At 39.2% G+C, this 17,433-nt stretch overlaps 1 protein-coding gene across 1 annotated transcript in view; it reads left to right on the plus strand.

The window, feature by feature from the left end:
* Window positions 1-17,433, plus strand: part of b3glcta (beta 3-glucosyltransferase a) — a 51,879-nt gene that overhangs the window by 22,025 nt on the left and 12,421 nt on the right. Inside the window, exons 4-5 of the mRNA XM_079481878.1 lie at window positions 12,033-12,142; window positions 17,105-17,181. Coding sequence (XP_079338004.1) covers window positions 12,033-12,142; window positions 17,105-17,181 — 187 coding nt within the window. The remainder of the gene's footprint in view (window positions 1-12,032; window positions 12,143-17,104; window positions 17,182-17,433) is intronic.

Raw genomic sequence — 17,433 nt, forward strand, 5'->3', positions numbered from 1 at the left:
CAAAAGTCAAGACATTAGCATAACTCTAAATTATTTCTGGATTGTGTCTGCACGGCTACAGGAAAGCAGCTAAAGATACTTCAGACCCGAGCAGACCTCAAATTGAAACGTTGAGTTATAGAAGCTGGTTTGAAATGTAATTCCCCACCGAATAAGCTTCTGTAATAAATGCAGATTCTTTTGGTTTAGTCTCAAAGTTCTGTGCATATCGCTTTGGAGATGGGTTTAAAGGGTTTTGTGCACCCTGAATTGGGTCACCATTAAAAAAAGAACCCCAAGCACGCTGCTCACCACTCCAAAGATGTGCTACCCAGAGGCTCTCCAACCCTGTGCATCACAGTCACTTCACAGTGACTGTTGCCATGGCGGTGATTTCATATCGGCCTTCTTATCTTTTGCGAAGTCAAGAGCCTTTTTTTCGACCCAATGACGCATAAAGGCAAAACTGAATAGAGTGGTTGAAAAATGGCTGTTCAGAAAGTGATAAAAGAACAAGGTTTAGGTTATTTTATAAAGTGTAAAATTGAAAAATGTTGTCCTGGGTGTCCTTGAGAGGGGTTTATGTGATTGAACCGCTCGATTGAACGTGTCATTGAAGTTCATCTTATTAATAATGCTTATAGTACACTCTAATATGATGCGCCAAGAACTTCTCAGAATAGAGCGTTGGAATGGGAAGATAACAGTTGCTCGCAAGCTATCTGAACTGTCAGTTTGCTGTTTTCTAAAAGATAAAGATTTTGTTTAAATAAGGCTTTAAAGTCTGTATGATTCATGCATTTATGTGCAGAATAGACCGAAATGGAATTCTGTATCTTTCCCTTTGCCGACTCTCAAATCTCAATGGCGTGTGTGCACATTCAAACGCCTTGAGTCATGTTGCGCCACATTTGGCTTCAACAACATCAAATTTTCTTAGTTCAAACGTGTGTCTTAATATTGATCAACACTGACGTCAAACCTGACAATGCAGATTGAACATACAGTCTCCCTTCAATGATGGAGAAACATGGTGATGATAAAAAGGTAAACGATTACTTTAAGCTTCTTCTGTATCTATTCACAGTGTGAAATGATAACAAAATACTTGGGGCATTATCTGAAGCCTGTTATTTCTGCTTCCTTCTCCGTTGGTCTCGGTATGATTTATTATATAAATTTTTAGATGCTTGTTTTGATCATAGTTCCTCTCTGGATCTGGAACACTTCCAAATGAATGAGTCATATGAAGATAACCTTATGCAGATTGAAGTCAGTGTATAAAGTTGGATCAGCCCTGCTTCACTGATGACACAGATTTCCTAACACAACACCTTAGATGTGCAGCGTTTTTGCCGATTAAGACTATATATAAAATACGATCCAATCCATTGTTCACGCCGCAGCAACATCGCATTGATTACTTGGCCGTGTACCAGGAATATTTGTCATTTCTGCCTTGGATATGACCAATGGTTGTTCTAAGGCTCTGAAGAGGTCAGCAAAGAGATGGTTTATAAAAAATATATCAGTCTCTTATATGGATCCACAGCTTGGGTTAAGCCACCTGTCGGGAGCCACAAATCTCAGGTTCTATGATCATAAGTGTTTTCTGGGAACTGCTCGGGAAATTTCTTGAAATCACTTCATAATATCTCCTTCTGCTCCTCTTCCAGATATACGAAGAAGTCGTTGTTTAAAGCAATGCTCTGCCATTTTTAAGTGCCAGAGATCATGTTTACTTACTCCACTTCCTTGGAGCGGCGCACAGTTTAAGACCCAATAATGAGCCACATAGATTCGTAAGGTTTTAAGTGGAGCTGCCTCCAGGCCCTGAATTATTGATGCAAAGTAGGAGGTTTAAAACTGCCTTCAACGCTCATTAGTCTTTGGGTGAAATGTGTTCAGGAATGGGGACCGCAGCATTGTAATGAGCGCAATTAAACCAGCTGGTGCTCACTCATCTAACTTCTGGTGTTGGAGACCAAGACGTTTTCCGATGTCCAAGTCTTGCTGAGAATCATAATGAGTGTTATTCTTTTTGCTGTACCGTCAAGAAAGGAAGTGTGCTCGACTTTTTTTCCTGCCACACACCTTTTTTATCTTGGTTTCTTCCTAAAGGCTCATTCATACTAAGAACCACTGTAACTATTTTTGCTGTTTCAAAATATGCAAAAGCCCTTATTACAATAGATTTTGATTGTTTGTTCGTGTTTTATTGTTAATCATGATTTCATCTGTATTGTTACATTTGTGGTGCAGACTTTAAAATGGTATTAGAGGCATCATAGTTCCCGTTAGACGCTGGGTAACGATGTAATACATAAACGTGCACAAACTACATCAGCAACATAATCAAAACCCATCAAAATCAAAACATGTACCTACCAGTCCAGAAGGAACCATAGCATCATCTTTGAAACCCTTGGCTCCCCCAGTTGCCCCCAGCGTGGAAACGCGACACAGATTATATTCATAGCTGTCAACACTCCCGTTTTGGCCATGATTTTCCCATTTTTCACACCCATCTCCAGTTGAAACCTCCGAAACACAATCACGAACAGATAGAGCGGGAAAACCCCGGAAAGTGGCCGCAAATCAACCGTCAGGGACGAATGCATTCACGAATGCAAACTTGCACACATTTAACAAGAAGAAAGTTAGGTTCCAGCTGCCATTTTCCTGCTGTGTCTGCACAGCGTATGTGACAACGTTGATGACGTATGGACGTCAGGGTGCGCAGTTGGATGCAAAATACGTTGACTGAAAATGTACACATGACCTATCATTGCATTTGTCCCGAATGTAATGATTTGGCGAACATTATTTTGGTCCTACACCTTTCACATGCGATAATTATAAAAATATCACTGGACCACTTTACTTATTGTTTTCGAAAAGGATGTAAAGAGATTTCCAACCAGCATGACGACAAATTTTTTTCTGGACAGTATTCCCTATTCTACCTTTAAAACTCCTGTTTATGACCTTTCTGTATGAGAGACTGAAATTTAAGTCACTATTCACCTTGAATCTTCCCCCCTGCTGCACTTCTCAAATGTCATGCATATTCAAACCTTTTCTCATGTTTTGGTTTTGAGAGCACTGTTACACAAACTCGCAGGTATTAAAATCAAGGAATCATTACAAATTCAGTGACCCATAGATATGCGGTGCCCTAGTCGTCCTTTATGAATATTCATATTCATACTTTTTTCATTTTCTTCACCAGAATGCTTTTCATCTCAATCTCAAACCTAAGATTGAATATAGTGGCTTTTGAATGAATAACCTTCTGCCTTCGTGCCATCTAAGGTGGCTTAATCATTTAGTTTTGTCGATACAGCTGGCCTTATTACTCATGTTGTCTTTCTCTCTTTATTTGATTTCATCTCCAACTCATTGTCTTCTCTGTACTCTTTCGATTCCTTTCATTTGCTTTTTCCTCCAACTTCCTGCCTCTCACTGAACAGTACATTACTCAGGTGTGTCGGAGGGGATCGAGCAGCTTTGCATACGGATATGATTCGCTCCAAATCGTTACATCTATAGCACCACGATGATGAGAGTCGCTGGAGTGCAGCCAGTCTCGGCTCAAACATTGAGCATGTGCAGTGCCACCACTCCTGGAAATGAGCCGTCAACAACCTTTCTGACTTTTCGTCACCTTACAATGAGCGAGAAAAATCCACTCTTGACATTCTCGTTGTTCCTCCTTAAAGCTTAATGGTGCCACTTGTGTGGGTCTGTCTTAGAAAGAAGTTTCCTGTGACTGTTCAAACAACAGTCACGTCACTATATGGTGAAAAATATTATATTATATATATATATTATTCCTTGTACCATTTTTAGGTTTCCATCTGCTTAGCATCGTCAAGGCCGATAGTTTACGAATGAAACAATTTGTTAGTTTTTGTGTTGTGTTTTTCCCCTCTAGTTCTCACTGTTGGCTTGTTTTCTACATTTAAATCAGCGGGTCCTACGGGGTGTTGGAGAGCGTCCCATGCACCTGTTCAACTGACGTTCCGAGTGGTGACAAATCACCGGCGAGGGCACGGGGTGACTGTCCTTTACGCTTCCTCCTGCCATCTCAAGCAAGGCGACCTGTCAGCCTGGGTTTGTGCCAGGTGGAGGGATCGTACCACTGCGCTCACACGCGGGCAGTCACCTCAATTTCTTCGCATTCGATCAGGCTTTTGATTTGTGTGTGTGCTGAGAGGTTTTAATCTCTTTATTGATGAGATCGGACTCTTTATCCCTGCATCATTGATTTGAGACCCTTCAGGTCTGTGTGGCTTCTGTTAATGGTGGGAAAGGCCAGAGATGAGAATGGCAGGGTGGGGAAGATGGTTAAATGCCATATTGTTCTCTCGCCGCCGTGATTCCTTCAAACATGGTCTCTAATTACTATAGAGGCTGTGACCTGCCGTAGACTCTCTGTAATTGTTGTTAAACTAGCTATTTTTGTAGCCATTTTCACACCTCAGCGAGTAACATATGTCTTCACTGCCTGGCCTCACAGTTTTGCTGTTTGGTTTAAGACTGTATAAATGCAGACGAAAGACTTTCAACTTTTTAAGCTGATCCAAGCGAAGTGGAGCTGTGGAAATCTTGATTGCTTCTAGGTTTGGTTTGCACAATATTTTTATGACTTTTAACAGCCTTTTCTCAAAAAAAAGATTATGCCACCAACTGTTAACGTCTGAGCCATCCTCTGCAAAAGTAAATTTTTGGCTGTATTGCAATTTCTTGTGTCCCTTCAAATTGGCACGCAGAGACAATTTAATACTATTCATCAAATGAATAGATACAAATTTACCCTTTTTATTGCTTTAGCTGTGTTTGGCAACAGCAAAAGCCTGCGGTTAAGATAATGAACTTTGGTATTAAATGGAAGAATTGTTTATTCTAAAGAAGATGATCAATTTGAATGCTTATTGAACATTTGTGTTTTACCACAGTAAGGGGGTTTAACCAGAGGGTCTGTTTTCTCAAGACAATATTTACTCTCTCATTTACTCTCTTTATTTCCCTGCTGTCTAGCTCTACCTGGTCTCGGTTATTTACAACCCTCTAGAGATAAATGTGCTATTTTCCCTTCACAGTTTTTAGAGCTCTCTTTCTCATGCTGTCCCTCTATCTTCTATTCTCCATCATCTTCTCTTTTTTTCATTTTAATAAATAAGCAAACAATATCACGTCTTACTTTTCTTTCCTACGTTGCTCTAGAACTCATTTTAGGTCCCGTCGTTGCAATTCTGTCTTCATTTACTCACCGCCAAGTTGTTCCAAATAGGGTGTATAATATATTTGGGCTTTTTCCAACTTTGGTATATTACCAGATGTCTTTGTTCTGTTGAACACAAAATGATATTTTTGAAGAATGTTGGAAAGAAAACACTTCTGGGCCACTTTTGACTATCATTGTAATTTTACAATCATGGTAAGTCAATGGTGGCCAAGAATTGTTTAGTTACAAGCATTCTTCCAAATGTCCTTCTCTGTGTTCATCAGAACAAAGAAATGTATACAGATTTGAAACAACGCGATGGTTTGGAAATGCAGACAGAATTTTTTGTTTTGGGTGAACCGTTTCTTTGAGTCATAGCAGGTCAGGATCTGATTTCAATTTCGGTTCTTGGGTAGATACATTGCAATCTGTCCCGTCTACGATGTTTCATGTTAGTTGGTTGACCTCGGTGTGAATGTAGTGATACACTTACATTCATCAAATGCTTTTGTTTGTAGTCCACAGGCTTGGTTCACTGTTTATTGGTGTATTATTAGATACCTGTGTTTCTGGAAATTGAGGCCCCTGAGAATGAGCGGCATGGGGAAAAAGATAGCGAGTAAAAAACAAAATCCCAGGGCATTTCTATGAAGGTGATACTTTATATGGAGAAAACAATACAGGTGACTGAATCTCAATTCCCTGGTGTCTCACTCAATACATATTTTATCTAAAAGCTTCTGCCCCTTTATCTTAAGAGTCACACCCTTTCTGAAATACAGATTGAGGAAAGAAGAGGCTGAATGAGAGAGAAAGAAAGATCAAACTAGAATGATATGCCTCTGAGCGCTGTAATCAGAGTACCAATACCAAATAAAGCATTAAAGTTTAATTTAGCTTCTCTTGACACGGTCTCCCTTGCTAAGGCCTTGGTCATATGGCTTTTGGCTGTGGCTAAAGTTCTGCTGCTTTTTGTTCCCTTACACATCACATATTTCCCTTAAATAGAATTTATATGAAAGAATTATGAAATTTCATTAATGAATCACTTTAAATAAGATATTTTACAGAAGCCATGCAGTAAAAAAGCAAAGTATGCAGAGGCTCAATATATCGAAAACAAGGCTTCACTGAGAGTTGCAGGCAACATTTTTTGCATTCGACTGGGGTCAGAAATACATTTCTATGTTAAAGCAAAGCTCTATAATTCGAGACGATTTTTAATTGCATTCCACCGTCTAAGGTCCTTCATTAGCACGTTAAAACATACAAAGGTGATATCAGCCAAGCTTGTAGAGAACGAGACTGATGTAAGGTCAAGAAGAATGATAAAATGTTGAGAGTTCTCTTTGCGTCTCTCTCTAGTTCTGCTGTTTGATGATAAATCGAATGCCATTAGTGTAGAGCCCACACCAGTTCAATTCATTCTTAATTACATTGTTTTTTATATACTGCTCTGTGCTCTTAATCTGATATCACTGACGCATTAGGGAGACATTGAGAGATTGGCAGTCACCTTATCTGTAATGTTCTCCGGGTCTGAATTGCTGTAATTACTGTGGCACCTAGCTTTGCCAAGAGAGACGGGTGAAAATGTTCCTTGGGCTTTTAACACATCTGCTTAAAGGTTGTATACGAACAAACCTCTGTTGACAGAAATGCAATATAATTTAAATTACCATGTCTTTAGAGGTGTTTAAAGACCTTGTAAGATGAAGTGTTATGTTTTTATTACCTTAGAATGAGCTAATTCTATCTACATACATACATGAGTTCGTCATGTTGTTTCTACAGTAGCTCTAATGTGACGACATCTCAGTCCTGTGTCAGTCAAGCGCTTTGAAATGGAGGGTGTAGTGACCTATTGGTTGCAATTTGCGACATCACCACTAGGTGCTGCTAAATTTTATAAACTGGACCTTTAAGTCAAATTTGATCATGCAAGATTTCACGCAACATTTTAATGATGCCTCAACTATGCCTATGGTATTGAAATGGAGCCAATTAAATTTTAGCACCATATGTCCGTGACTACACACATCTCATACACATACACATTATGTATACAATTCTGGCACAGACTTTATCACGCCTCGGCATACGGGCACATAAACTTGAAAGCAAGCGCAGCGCAAAGACTTTTAAAAGCGGGCCGTGCTGTTGAAAGCTCCACGATACGAACTGGAGACTGTAGCGAACGGCGTGCGTTTTTTTTATAAGCTTCTTTCCCTGAGGCAGGCAGATCTGTCGGAGATGGGCACAGCGAGGTTTAGAAGGTAAATCCCCTTCCCATCAGAGCCGGCAGATCAATAGCAGCTTTGAGGTAGAGAAGGACAGAACGGAGACAGCAGGCAGCAACACTAAATTAAAGCTGCTTGACATCACATTACAGCTTCTGCCTGCAGCCCCGGCACTCTTGCCCTTGGCCTTGAGTGGATGCGGGTGTCCGACCGCATACACAGACGGCCGTGTCTCATTTTGCTCCTTGATGTATATTATTATATACTGAGTGAGCTCAAGTGCTAGCAACGGCCTTCATGAACTAAACATTGGCACCGTCACAAGCTCATGCATTAAACTAGCTGCGTACAACATCAAATGAAACATTTTATCAATATTACCTATATTTTAGCATTTGTGTTTTTGTTGGTGTTGAAGAAAATGGTTGCGAGCGGCTAATGTTTACTGGCTTTGTGGTGCATTCTGGGAATTCCGAGAAGGGAATATTTCCGCATGCAGGCACAGATGTTGATTATGTTGTGAAATGGTGAAGGCTAACTTATGAATATTAATCTGGCAATGCACAAATAATTGTACAAAGGGATATCGTAGTGTTTTAATAATTGTGTTTTCTGGCGGTTTGATGCCAGAACTGTGTAGGTCAGCCAATAAATGCACAGATAGAAACCAGATGAACCAGGTTTTGATCTGCCCACACCAGATTGTCTTTTGATAACCACTAAAGAACCAACGTACACGAATGCAGATCTCAGACGTTTTCTGTGTGTTAGATACAATCTGCCCATAAGCTGTTTAACACAATTGCCCACCTGTTCGGGTCGGTGCACTTGCTTCTGAACTAGGGCACGGACTGAGGCGCACCTGGAGTTTTTGCGCATTCTCACCATCCCTCAGCAAAATCCTGTCGCTTTCCACATGCGGCTCATCTTGTTTCTGTTGTGACAAATGAGCCTCATTTCTCAGAGCTGCTTAAAAACCTCACGCAGGAAAAAACAATGTATATATGTAAATGTATAATCATAATTTATGGTCTGTGGAATTCTCTTCACCGCCACATTTTTGTGCAAATGCTCAAAAAAAGGAAGACATAATAAAGAAATCGAGAGAGTCGCGTCTGGCAGGATGCCTTTTGTGTGGAGCTAACAGGAGCAGTGCTCATATGATGAAGTGTCTTCAAGACTTATTAAACAAGTGACTGTGCTGTGTGGGTTTTATTACACTGCGTGCTTTTGTGTTTTTCTCAGTAAGGGAAACGTATGAAAGCAAATATAATTCTCTAATGCATGCTTTGGATTTTGGAGTATGTTTTCTATGTGGGTGTTGTAATGTAATGTAGTAGAATACAGCAGACATCTGTATTTTGCTGGTTATGTGATATAAAATGCACCTGCACCGACGCAATCAGACCGATATCTGATTGTACTAGACTACATTGCTTTTAATGCTCTTTGATTTACTTTATTTATTATCTATTTATATTTCTAGTAGACCTTTATGGGTGCACTAATAGCCAAATGAAACAAACATAGATCTTTTGAACCCTTTTGCAGTATGATATGACACCAGTTGGCTGACGTTCAGTTGTTGTTTATGTTTGGCGCTGCTTCAGTGTTGATGTCGCAAAGACCTGCTGGTTTGATGATAAATCTAAAGTTCATGTAAAGGTTTCATGGACTGTTGTGACATTAGTGAAATGTCACAGATTGTTCTCTGTGTGATCGATGTCTTTGCGTGTTAAATCACGTCTAATTCCACCCGTATCGGAGTCACCACTCGCAGACCTCAACGGAGTCATTTCTCAGCACGTCCACTTTTAAGCCATGCTTCATTTGACATGCTTATTTCAAAGTGATTTGTGAGCATTGTTTGTTTTCAGATCTATTTATAGTTTATTCCTTTATGTGTTATTCAAAATAGAGGCTGTGTTGATTTGAGTGTTGTTATCCGGTTTGTATTGCACTGTATATCAGAGTCTACAACATTTTAGATTTTAGTTTTATATCTGTGAACTGAAATTAAATCGATTAGGTATTGGGAGTATTTTCACGTCCTTTAACGTTGGCCAGTTGAGGATTTAAAAACTGGAAGGCAAAAATAACTTGTTTTCTCTACTCTTATACAGTTGCTGACCTTGTATTCTATGATGTGCAACACAACCAACTCTATTAACATCTTAATAAATGTTGTTTTGTGTTTTGTAACTCTTTAAAGCTGCACTACGTAGGATTGGACTCTTTGTCGCCATCTCAGTTTGTAATTGCTACTGCAGGTGATGTGCGGAGGTATTTTCTTAACGTGATTTGTGATTGCGCACTGCTCAACTGCCGGATGAGTCTGATATTTTGAGTTGTGGCCTGTGCAATGGTGAGAATCTTCACTGTACATCAGTAGCGCATAATAAAGACAGATAACATGGCAGATGATATAACACGAAACAAATAAGAACATAAATAGATCCAAATAGCGCAAATGGAGGCTGTTTTGAAGTGCTTTTATATGTCATTTCCATACCTGCCATTTTGGCCGGGAGTCTCCAGTTTTTTTATCTCTCCTGGAAACTCCTGTAATGCGAACCGGACAGAAGATCCCCGAACACTGGTCTTAAATGCTGACAAGTACGGTCATACATCATTGTACATTTAGTCATTTAGCAGACGCTTTTATCCAAAGTTCATGGAGCAATAAGCGATATGTCATAAAAGAGCAATCGTACGATAGGCGCTAATACAAAGTTACTAGTTTCAACAAAAGATAGACCACTACCTGTTAAGAGTAGTTTTTTTTTTCTCATTTGTCTGTCAAGTATTCACAGAAGAGATGGGTTTTAAGTAGTTTTTTGAAGGTTGTGAGAGATGTGGTTGACCGGACCGCATTAGGAAGAATGTTTCACCAGGGAGGAGTTGTGAAGGTGAATGAGAAGGAAAGGGATTTAATGCCCTTATGAGAAGGCGCTGCTCATTTGCTGTATGCAGGGTTCTTGATGGGGTGTAGGAGTGTAGTAGGGTGTAACATAGGCAAACATCAGTGACTTGAATCTGATACAGGCTTCAACCGGTAGCCAGTGGAGAGAGATGAAAAGGGGTGTCTCATGAGCCCTTTTGGGCTGTTGGAAGACGAGGCGTGCTGCATTGTTTTGAACCAGCTGAAGTGGTTTGATAGCCCTTGCAGGAAGACCAGCAATGAGAGCATTGCAGTACTCCAAACTTGAGATTACCAGGGCCTGGACAAGGAGTTGTGCTGCATTCTCAGTGAGATAGGGTCTGACCTTTTGAATTTTGAATAAGGCATATCGTGGTTTGCCATTCAAAAGTAGTGGGTCAGCTGTGGCCTAATAGTTAGAGCGTTGGGCTTGTGATCAGAAGGTTGCCGGTTGTAATCTCAGTGCCAGCAGGTCATGACTGAAGTGCCCTTGAGCAAGACACCTTACCCCTGATTGCTCTGCAGTAATGTGCCACTGTAGAAAACTACTTGTAAGTCGCTTTGGATAAAAGCGTCTGCCAAATGAATAAATGTAAATGTAAATACTATATGCAAAGCCTTGCCTTCATATCTGGGATATAGTCCGTAAATTTGACTTCACTTATCCGTGCTAATTCGCGCTACATGAAATACAGATGTGGGGAGGTAATTTCTAAATCACACCAGGTCCCCAGATAATACTAATCCTGTGCGAATAGGGCTTAAATGACATTTATAATAATAAACATAACAAAGAGAAAAAGAACAACCGATGAAACCGTACCCGTCTGTATTAACACAACAAGAAGGAGCTCCAGTTTTTCTCCTATCTATTGAAATAATGACATGCCTTAACTGTTCGGTAGAAATAAAGATCCATTTAAAATTCTTTCAGATCACAAAGTTCACGCCACCTTTGAAGTGCCTCGCCAATATTAATTCTTGTTTTTGCACTAGTCCCATCACATTCACTTTTTCTTTGTGAACTGTTATCGGTTCATCATTTCTTGTTTTTCACAACTGATGAATCCCCAGATGTCAACGCTGCTTGCCGTTTAAAAATAAAAGTACTAAACGCCACCATAAATAATACTTAAAGTTGTATAACTTCCTACCCAACAGTTGTGAGTACACACTACGAATCGCACGTCACTCGCAGCATCCACGTGCTGGCTAGCAGCCGGATCCTCTTCATTCTGTGTACGAATGTGATGAAATGACGCATAGACAAAAGAAACCAAATAAGGATCTTCGGGAACGACAGGGCAAATTACAAACCATTATTACAAGCTTTACGTTGTGAATCCCGCAAGGGTAGTAGTGACAGTTTTAAACACCATTCTTTTATGTACTTGCTCAATAATTGGTTTTAGCAAATTTTTACTTAAAAATTACTTTCGGAAATTACTTTGCCACTTTAAGGCAAAATGTTGAATGTTTGCTTATTTATCAATTTCGATAAAAAATGTATTGCATTTAAAGAAAAAAATCACAATCTCTTTCCTATACTTTGAGTCTGAAATTAATGTTTCCTAGAAATGCACTTGCAACTGCTATAAAATCGTTCTATCACAAAAAGCGAATGAATCTTCTGACATGTTGATTTTCTCTACATTCGTTGTAGAATTGAGAGACATCATGTTTGTCATCCAGAGCCAAAGGAATTCATACCATGTCCAGCAGGCAGAGAAACTCAGAACAGACCTTCTCCAGCAGACACGAGCCCTTCAACAGGTACTCGACCCTATTCAATTTCATTACGTTTTTTTCCTGTGGTTGGCATGGTTTCACGTGAAGTTAATGTAATTATTAGGGTTCACAGAAATGATAGCAATCTGTAATAAACCTGTTGCCAAGCCAGGTGTGCACAATTAAAGTTTTAATTTACTATCGTACATATTGTGAAAAAAGCTTTTACAATTTTTCTGTGCAACTCTACAGTTCCCTAAATAGGTTCAGCTTTCATTGTCATGAAAGCAAGTTTATCAATGCAAAAGTTTTCTGCATGTTCGTAGCACATCTTATCAGACATTCTCATTTCAGAAGGCGCAAGAATGAATAAAAGTGACATTTTCAGAAAGTTAAGTGGTGAGATTGACATTTCAAATTTTAAAAGCTTTATCGCTGTGAGAGAAAGCTTTGGTTTCAGCCTTAGCATTTCCCCCTCGGAGTGTGTTCCATTATTTCTCAGGATTTTTTGAGAGTGAAAATATAATGCATTGTGTTTTTTCCACCCCTCCCAACTTCACCAGATCATTTAACGCTCCTGTAGACAAACTCTTTCTGACTGACTGTTTTTTTTTAAAGCTGAAGTGCCAAACTGCAATAACCTCTGAGTTCAGCACCAGTTCACCGAGCCTTCAACCTTCGATCCAATCAAAACCAGATTTAGAATCATGTCTTATCCTCCGCCATATCCCTTCTGCTTCCTTTCATTTTCAGTCTCCTGTTTCCCCCCCAGAATGCTGTAATTTTTCAAAGGTTGTAGACTTCAGTTTTTCAAAATATCTTCTTTTGTGTTCTGCAGAAAGAAGGCTATACAGGTTTGATATGCCAATTTTGGGTAAACTACCCAATGTTGAAACCAAAAAACGTTGTTGGCCCCCCTTGACTTGCAGCATATGGACACAAAACCACTAAGACATTTCTCAATGTATCTTCTTTTGTTTTCTGCAGAAGAAAGAAAGTGATACAGGTTGTGAATATTTTGGGAGTCAATAAATAATGGCAGAATTTTGGATGAACTCTCTTTAAAGTATCCGTAAAATTCTGTTTGCCAGTGACAAGACAGCGCAAGATGTTAACCAACTTTGAAGATCACAAAAATATATGTATTTAATGTTATAATAAGTAAGTAGGCCAAGATGTTTCCCATAACTTGTTGACAAGCCCCCTCATTGACTTGGTGCTTGTTTATGTCTTGCCACAAGATGTCAGCACTGATCTAAAAAAACAGACAATTCCAGTGAAGTCCCCATGCATTGCATTCTCCACATAGCAATTCGAATCTCATCAGTTGTAATGTTTATTTGCTACAGAGAAATTCTAATATACTGTATCACACCCTTAAACAGACATGCATGGCAGTTCCTGTCCTTTCTCTGTCTGCTCCTGAACTCTGAAAGCTCCAGCAATGTCGATCTAACTTAGTTTTCAGATTGTAACTTTTTTCTCCTTGTGAGTTGTTACCATATACTGTAGTGCTGTAGAGCATCAGTCATTGACATTCAGAAGCTAGTACGCAGCCAGCAGTGACTGCTCTTGTGTAGACTGTGGGGTATTCGTTCCACCACTGGGAGGCCAAAGCATCAAAACAGTGGGAGCGCCCACCGTCGAATTCAATAATCCAAAGACCAACAGAGTCTGTAGTCTGCTTTACTGAGCTATTCATCAACTTTAAGGCCATGAGAGTGCACAGAGTTGTGTTAAATCTGTTTCGTAAAATGGGGCTTTACATGTAAATTATAATATGTTCTTTGAGCATTTATATTATATTATTTACATTATCTTGCTGTTTTTCTTAAAGAAGTAGTTCACCTTCAAAATGGAAATTCCGTCATAATTTACTGTCCCTTCTTGTCATTTAAAACCTGTATGACTTTCTTTTTTTTCTGCAGAACACAAAAGAAGACATTTTTGTTTTAACAGATATTTTCCAAAGCTAAAGTTTTCCTGAATTTAATCATCGCGGAGGCGAATAGTGGGAGGTCAATTTATAACCAGTTTAGACTACTCTCCTTGCTGGTCTTCCTGCAAGGGCTATCAAACCACTTCAGCTGTTTCAAAACGCAGCAGCACGCCTCGTCTTCCTACAGCCCAAAAGGGCTCATGAGACACCCCTTTTCATCTCTCTCCACTGGCTACCTGTTGAAGCCCGTATCAGATTCAAGTCACTGATGTTTGCCTACAGGACTAACACTGGATCAGCACCGGCATACTTTCACACCCTCCTACACCCCATCAAGAACCCTGCGTTCAGCAAACAGCGCCTTGTCATGCCTTCTCATAAGGGCACCAAATCCCTTTCCTTCTCATTCTCCTTCACAACTCCTCCCTGGTGGAACATTCTTCCTAACGCGGTCCGGTCAACCACATCTCTCACAACCTTCAAAAAACTACTTAAAAACCCATCTCTTCCCTGAATACTCGACAGACAAATTTAAAAATTTAAAAACTTCTCTCAACAGGTAGTCGTCTATCTTTTGTTGAAACTAGTAACTTTGTATTAGCGCCTATCGTACGATTGCTCTTTTATGACATATCGCTTATTGCTCCCCGAACTCTTTGTAAGTCGCTTTGGATAAAAGCCTCTGCAAAATGAGTAAATGTTAATCACAAACTAGGACTGTTTAGTTGTGCCATCTTACAATCAGTATATAGTAAATGTAAGTTAAAGTGATAGTTCACCCAAAAAAGAAATTCTGTGATCATTTACTCACCCTCGTGTAATTTCATACCTGTATAAATACCTGATGAACACAGATAAAGATATTCTGAAGAATGTTAGCTATTTGCTGATCTGGAACATCATTGACTACCATAGTAGGACAAATTAAATGATTGTCAAAGGTGCCCAGAACAGTTTGTTTTCCTTAATTCTTCAAACTATCTCATCATGTGTTTAAAAGAACAAAATATATTACAATATGCCTACAATATATTTGTTTCCAACTACTAGTGGATGATCTCCCAGAAATGAAAATTGCTTACATTCTTGCAAATGTATTTCTTGGTGTTTGACAGAGCATATAAACGTATACAGGTTCGAAACAACCTGGGGGTGAGAAAATGATGCCACCTATGTATCTGATTAAAACCTGAAGTGGCAATGAGGTCTTAAAAGGTATCGAAAGTAAATAATAAAAATATAAAATTTAGCTCCATGATTTCCGTGTATACCCTGAAACCTCTGTCTGTATAGTAATTTGTATCATCCTTGGTTGTGCGAACGGTCTTTTAGACTGTTGGCCTCTCATAATCCATCAAAATGGGATGATAGTTTAAATATTTGCACATTGTATTGTGACCTGCCTTTTCTCTTCTATTTATTTTGATACCGAATTGTGATTGGTCCTTATACTTTATAGGTCTACTTCCATTTATACCACAAAGCCATCCTTGTTCATATGATAGTTAAAGTTTGTTGCCCACAGTCGACAAGACATACAAGAATAGTTTTTTTTAAGTAATTTGAAGTGTTTCAAGTGATTTGAAGTCAGGTTCATATAAAAAGTAACGGAAGGAGTTTTTTTAAAATGCAAATGACTTGGAAAAGGCAACAGGGTAATTTTTATAGACAATAAGGAGGCTGATTAGTTTCTTCCATCAGCTCAAATTTTCTCTAATGAATTACACCGATACACAGTCACGGTTGGACCGCACAGCTTTTGGCACGGCAGTGTGATGTATCACATTTGTTCCAATCTCTATTCTAATTAGGCCGAATGGACAGAGTACATTAGCGAAGTCAATCCGACCTCACAACCGAAATGCATCCACATAATGATTTGTATTAGTTTGACCTGACATGCAGGTTTATAAAATATATTTTTGATGCTGGCGGCTGACTCTTCATGTATATTTTATGCCCTTATGCAATCTTATAAGATAAGTTTAATGAGGACGTTGTCCATTCTCTCCTGTAAGTGATTTGCGGCCGGTCAAAACATGCCACCAATGTTATTTATCGTATTAGCTGTTTTTCAAAGCCGTCACTGCAGCTTGCCATGGATTAGTTCTTCAGTTCATTTATCACTTGCGGTATTATTCTACCCAAGGCCTGACATTCAACCACGTTCGAATCCCTTTTAGATTAAGGAACTGATCACACAAAGAAAATGTCAATTACAAAGGTAAATTACTGCATGCATAATCGGAAAGGTGAACTTTTCCGCTAGTGATAAATCTTTAATTTGTTTAGCAATTTAAAACATTAGGGATAAGGTTTGAGGTATGCTTCAACCTTAGCTATGTGTAGCAAACGTCTCTAAAATGCCAATTAGCTTCTCATTTCTCACCTCTCTGGTCTCTGGCGGCCACGTGATTTAAATCTGAGCACCCTTCTGTTTCTGAGAGGTTACACAACGATAACAGGGTTTCGCTGACCTACATCTTCACACTGAGTCACACTATAATCAAAGTCTCTTTCACGCTTTTGCACTTCCTGATGAGCGGCATGAAGACACACCATAAAGTCCTCAGTTCTCAGCTCTATATTTAGTCATCGTCATGTTCTTTTTTAGGATATTTGGATCAAGCTGCTTGGACACATGAATTTTAATGAAATGTATTTCAATGGCTTGGCGATTTTGTTACATTATAAAAAATATTGAGTCAAGTTGACTAACTATGTTTGAGAGTTTGAGTCATAAAATGATGCTATGATGTCAATTTAAAGAAACAAGTATCAAATGAATTTTGGCTTAAGACATAACATCCATATGAGAGCTTAAGTAAATAGTATTTAGTCAGAACCAAATGCCGTCATCCTCTACAGGGGAATATATTGTATGAGAATGTAACAGGCAGGTTTAGTCCCTTAGACAGCCAAAATAAGTCTAGGTCTGTGAAGATCTCTATTCTGATCTGTCATTGCATGTGCAGCTACAATTTGTGATTCTGCGATCCCTGATAGCAGTGAGAGTTCTCACGGTATCTTTCCATTACTGACAGTGACAGAGGGTTTGTCTGTTTCAGAATGCCCCTGTCATCCTGCTCCTGCACACGCTGTCAGATGCAGAGGGAACATGGAGTATTCTCCCACTGCTGCCTTAGTAAGTGACGGAAAAACTTTACAGGCATCACTGACACACTGCTAGGTTAAATTTACAAAGGGACAATCACATTATTATAAATTATACTGTATATACAGCCACGGAAGTAATTTAGAGACTGTTTCAAAGCATGAATTTACCATTTATAGGTAGATGTTTAGGTATAATGACCATTCTTGTTTCAATCTGTGAACTACTACTAACTACTAGAATATTATTTCTATTTGGCTTTACTTGCAGAAAATGAGACCC

This window comes from Barbatula barbatula, assembly GCF_947034865.1.
Source record: "Barbatula barbatula genome assembly, chromosome: 19".
In the NCBI taxonomy this organism is placed as follows: Eukaryota; Metazoa; Chordata; class Actinopteri; order Cypriniformes; family Nemacheilidae; genus Barbatula; species Barbatula barbatula.